The sequence below is a fragment of the Triticum dicoccoides genome, chromosome 7B (assembly GCF_002162155.2).
Source record: "Triticum dicoccoides isolate Atlit2015 ecotype Zavitan chromosome 7B, WEW_v2.0, whole genome shotgun sequence".
NCBI classification, from domain to species: Eukaryota; Viridiplantae; Streptophyta; class Magnoliopsida; order Poales; family Poaceae; genus Triticum; species Triticum dicoccoides.
Window position 1 is genome coordinate 392,001,768 of NC_041393.1, and position 5,144 is coordinate 392,006,911.

At 45.9% G+C, this 5,144-nt stretch overlaps 1 protein-coding gene across 2 annotated transcripts; it reads right to left on the bottom strand.

The window, feature by feature from the left end:
• Positions 1–2,779: 2,779 nt before the first annotated feature.
• LOC119337764 (vesicle-associated protein 4-1-like) lies at positions 2,780–4,922 on the bottom strand. Of its 2 annotated transcripts, none has more exons than XM_037609945.1 (7): positions 4,533–4,922; positions 4,128–4,198; positions 3,844–3,925; positions 3,639–3,757; positions 3,460–3,525; positions 3,230–3,349; positions 2,780–3,153 (listed from the first exon to the last, which is right to left on the bottom strand). In XM_037609945.1, exons 1-7 carry the CDS (start codon positions 4,690–4,692, stop codon positions 3,094–3,096), a joined length of 678 nt encoding a protein of 225 aa, XP_037465842.1. In that variant the 5' UTR covers positions 4,693–4,922; the 3' UTR covers positions 2,780–3,093. The 2 variants fall into 2 exon arrangements, with proteins under 2 accessions (XP_037465842.1, XP_037465841.1); XM_037609944.1 differs by having other exon boundaries at positions 3,460–3,537; positions 4,533–4,920.
• Positions 4,923–5,144: the final 222 nt, after the last annotated feature.

The window sequence follows — 5,144 nt, forward strand, 5'->3', positions numbered from 1 at the left end:
TGTGGCGCCGGGGTGGGCGCCGGCGGCGGGGCACGAGGGACCGGGCCTCCGAGCATGGGCAGGTGCCTAGATCGAGCGGGGGATGGGCGGGGCGCTGCCCCGATCCGGATCGGGGAGGAAGGGGAGAGAGGCGTGGGGGGAAGCGAGTGGGGGAGTGGGGATCGGTTAGGGTTTCGGGTGCCAAGGGGGGCCATATAGGCCAGGGAGTTGCGGGGGTGGGCCGGCCTGGTTGGTCCAATGCCAGCTGGGCCGAGGCCCACAGGGAGAGAGGGCCTCTCTCCTTTTTCTTTCTTTATTAACAGAAGTTGTCTAGAAATAATTAGGGCTGCCAAAATAGTTTTGATAAATGTGGAACTAGGCCATATAAATACTTTGTGAATTATGAAACTGCCACAAAATGTTTCAAGGTATTTGGAAGTGACTAGGTATTTTTAGAAATTAAATAAGGCAAGATAAATGTTGCTGGACCACAAAATAAAATCCCAGGGGCATTTTGGAAACTCAAAAGAGGTTGGTTCCAACATGAAAAATATCCAAGGATTATTTGCCACACTTTGAACATTTTAGTTTTCATGTTTGACAAACTTGGATTTTTGACTTTAATTTGAATTGAATTTGAATTATGCTTCGGATCAAATGAGGATTAGTAACAGTAAGAATGATGACCTAGCATCATTACCAGGAGATTACTGTAGCTCAATTATCCGGGCGTTACAAGTACTCTCTTGATCTTCTGCGCCGTGCTAGTATGCTCAAGTGCAAGACATCGCCTACGCCCATGTCCTCCACTGACAAACTTTCAACTGCTGATGGTACTCTTCTGTCTCCTGAGGATGCTACTGAGTACAGGAGTATTGTTGGTCGCCTACAGTATCTGACGATCACACGTCCTGATCTCTCCTTTGCGGTTAACAGGGTGTGCCAGTATCTTCATGCACCTACTAACGTGCACTGGTCTGCTGTGAAGCGCATATTGCGCTATGTGCGTCTCACTGTCTCATTTGGTCTTCATCTGCGCCCCAGTTCCTATGGAGTTCTTTCTGCATTCTCAGATGCTGATTGGGTTGGGTGTCCAGATGACAGACGATCTACGGGGGAACATGCAGTGTTCTTGGGGCCTAATCTGATCGTCTGGAGTGCACGCAAGCAAGCCACTGTTTCCCGCAGCAGAACAGAGGCTGAGTACAAGTCAGTTGCCAATGCGACTGCTGAACTTATATGGATTGAGTCCCTACTTCGAGAGTTAGGATTTGCTCAGCCACATCCGTCGGTCCTCTGGTGTGACAACATCGGTGCTACGTTTTTGTCATCAAACCCGCCGTTCCATGCACGGACTAAACACATTGAGATTGACTATCATTTTGTGAGGGAACGTGTCGCACAGAAGCTACTACAAGTCAGGTTTATCTCTTCAAAAGATCAACTTGCAGATATCTTCACCAAGCCTCTACCTTCTCCCATGTTTGAGGTCTGTAGGCGCAGTCTCAACCTCCTAGATGCTTCAGGAGTGAGTTGAGATGAAGGGAGGGTGTTAGATTTCGTATTGTAGCCTAATTGTGTAATCCATACCATATTGGTATAGGACTTGTATGACACCATTATATATATATATATATATATATATATATATATATATATATATATATATATATATATATATATGTGTGTGTGTGTGTGTGTGTGTGTGTGTGTGTGTGTGTGTGATAGGCCACCCCACCATAGAGGGTTGAGCCAGTTCCCCTAAAACTTACGTTTTACACTGAAGATGCAAAGGACCTCAAGCGAAGGAAAACATTACTGCAATGTTGAATTGATGCAGTCCATAGTACCGGAATTTCGGCTCAATAAATATTAGTTTAACATGCAAAATATTAGATCAGTTGAGAGGTACAACCGCTGAGTTTCAGTTTCACATCTCAAATGAAAAGTCAAAGCTCCTTTTGCACCTATGCTGTCTCCGTTTTATTGTTTGATTTCTCCATTGAATAATCCATTTTGACAGTAACTCAAGACTAAATAATGGAAAGGTAAACACTTGCTAGCTGAAATTTCTAAATTCAAGAACAGAACGTTCCAATTGCACCATGTTCGGGAGAAAAGTATGATCTTGAGACCGTCCAAGAGACCACCACCCTCCACAAATAATAAAGGTCACGTCAAATGGAAATACACACATTCCCTAGAATATTACACCGTTGCCTCTCTGAAAATGACACCGCCCGGAAATGTATACGTGAGTACAAGTGGCAGAAGCTTCAAGTTGCACCCATTCAGCTTTAAAAGTCAAGGGTCTATCTGGCTATGAAGTGGAAATAGGCTTTAAAAAAACGCCCTCCATGAATTCCAAGAAAGCAACAGGTTGTTCTGAGCCACAAAGGACTGAATAATGCTCCATCATTATCAGCCTCCCTGGTTGGCCGGTTAGGTTAGGTATAGGTGTATTTGTACCTAATTCTTCCAGCTCAACAGCTATATTAGTACAGATCATATCAGCAAAGGAGCAAGAACAATTATATCGGTACAGGTCAGGTGGACAAATATAAAGAGAAGAACCAGATGCTGAGCCCACAACGTTTCATGCCCTCGAAGACCTGTCAGTTAGACAACTCAAAAGTGCTCAATAGTACGACATGAAAGATATCATTATTAGCAAGGGCACTGTATCTACTATTTTGTTGGGGAAAACATACATTAGAGAAAGATTCCCCGGATGATTGGCACTGAGCTGACAAAAAGTATGGCCACAATATTAGCTGCCTAAACATGTTGATCCAGGAAATGGTGTAACATGAGCAGAGAACTTCCATTAAGCACCTTGAAGAGTGATTTTTCAGATAAAATTACATTTGGTATTGATTGGAACCAGCACTGACTGAAACAGCGGTAGGAAATGGAACACAATCACACATCTAAATCTAGAACACCACGTACAAGATTTATCCCAGAGGATATTATTATCAAGCACTGACTGGCTATCTACATGTAGGGCCCAGGAAGAAGCTAAATCTTAATTACACAAAGCCTCATTTTTGTTCGCGAGAGCTAAAACCCATGGACAGGAACCGGTGTTTTGCAGAGTTTTCGATACCGAGTTTATACCGAATCAACCTCTTCAACCTGCTGACGAGCAAGATATCTCTCTCTTCGTTCCTTCTGAAATAGGATAAATGGAGAATGTGATCACATGACTGGACTATTGTCATTAAAAACACTCGAGCACTGATCTTACCCATTCATCAATCACAAGCCCTTCACCAACGATAGGGGGGCTAGTGTCTTCTGGAGGCTTCTTGCGTGCCTCAAGAGCTGCTTCAGCTTCAGCGAGCTGACGCTTGAGTCTGTCCAATTGCTTCAAGGAAGAAATTGCCACAAATGTGTAAGGTGAATTTGCTGCTCCCCAGAACTGTATTGTACTCGGAGCGAAAGCAAGAGAAAAGAAGGGGCTCTGATGTCACTTACTGCGCTAGGACGCTCAGCATCCAAGAAAATAACCCGCAGAATTTGCTCAACTGCAACCTGATCTTTCTGCTCATCGAACTGTGACATATGAGAATATAGGTAAAACTTAGAGAAAAAAAAGAAACTACAACAATAAGACTTTAGGCGATTGGACGGTCTCAAGGGGCAAAAGGACATACCAATTCTGGAACATACTCCACAGGCCCTTTAACTTTCAGGCTAACAATCTTGAACTTGACCTTGCACTTCTGATCTAAAGGCTTCTCGTTGTTCTCAGGATGCTCCACAAACTTGAACACTGGCATTGAATGGCTGAACAATGAGAAAAGAGGGGAAGAAAAACAAAGAAATGCACATCAAAGGTGGAAATCAGCTTTGCATTACCTGTAGCTATGATGGTTTCTCCTGGAGCAAGTATGCCGCCGGGAGGCCTCATGAAGCAGCTCTTTGGTGCTGTTGTTTGGAACTAAAAAACAGATAGGACATGCGTTCCATTAGTACTACACCTATTATTGTTACGTCAAACCAACCTAGTACTACAAGGAAAATTTGTAAAACCACTAGCATTCAAGGTCAAGTTATGGGATTTAATTCATTGAAGGAAGGACTTAATTAATTAATCCCCTAATTTAATGAATAGATTAGTGGAGGGAGAGAAGTGTTGTTACCTTGAACGCCACATGGGACTTGCTGACGTTCTTGATCCTCACCGCGCTACGGACTTGCTTGCCAGGCTCATCTGCACGGTTAAAAGGTATTAGGTACTTAATTCATGCAAATTGGAGCCTTTATTTTTCAAACATGGCCATCTATTAATCGATTATTAAGCTGCCAAATATCTTTGCCAAATCAGAAATTTCGCATAATGAAGCAGGGCAACTCCAAAGATTCACGAGCCAAGAACAATCAAATAAAGAACCCAATTCAATACAATCCAATCCAAACGTAGCAGGAGAGATGGTTGAAAGCGGGCAGTCTTGGGCGGACTAACAGCTCGGCAGGAAAGTAGAAGCCGCCGCCAAGAAGCAGAGGAGGGAGAAGAACAGTAAGAAGGTTTGATGACGCATACGTACATGGGAAGTAGAGCTTTGATGGCGGGTCGAGCCGCAGCCGCCGCCTGGTAGGCAGCAGCGACCGTATCGCCGCGGCACCAGACGACCCGCCCGACCCCTCCGCGCCTCCTCCCTCCGCCAGAGGCGGCGGTGGGCCGGACGCGGTCCCCCACAGAGGCATGTGTCAGCTCCCGCCGCGTCGTCGCCCCGCTCTTGCTGCTGGTCGTGCCCCTCCGCCGCGGCGCGGAGCCCCCTGCAGCACCAGCACCAGCAGAGGATCGTCGCTCGTCGTGGGAAGCCGTCGAGCGTGTGATGGTGCGGGGCGCCTTGGTTGGAGTGGTTGGGCGGGCGAGTGGAGGTCGAGGAAGAAGAATATTATTGGGGCGGGGTGGACGAGAGGAGAGCTGCAGTCAAGTGCGTTCTGAGAGGGGTGTTCTTATGGTGGATAGACGGCGGTGGGGTCACCTGTGCAGGTTCTGCTACTAGTGCACTTTAACCCTCCTTCCCTTCCACCCTGATTGGTGATGATTGTTAATGGTGACTGGCTGGCTGGCTATTTTTAAGTGGGTGCCATGGTAGTTAAAAGAGAAAAATGGACCGCCGGTCACTTAACTTGTGTCGTGTGCTCACTTT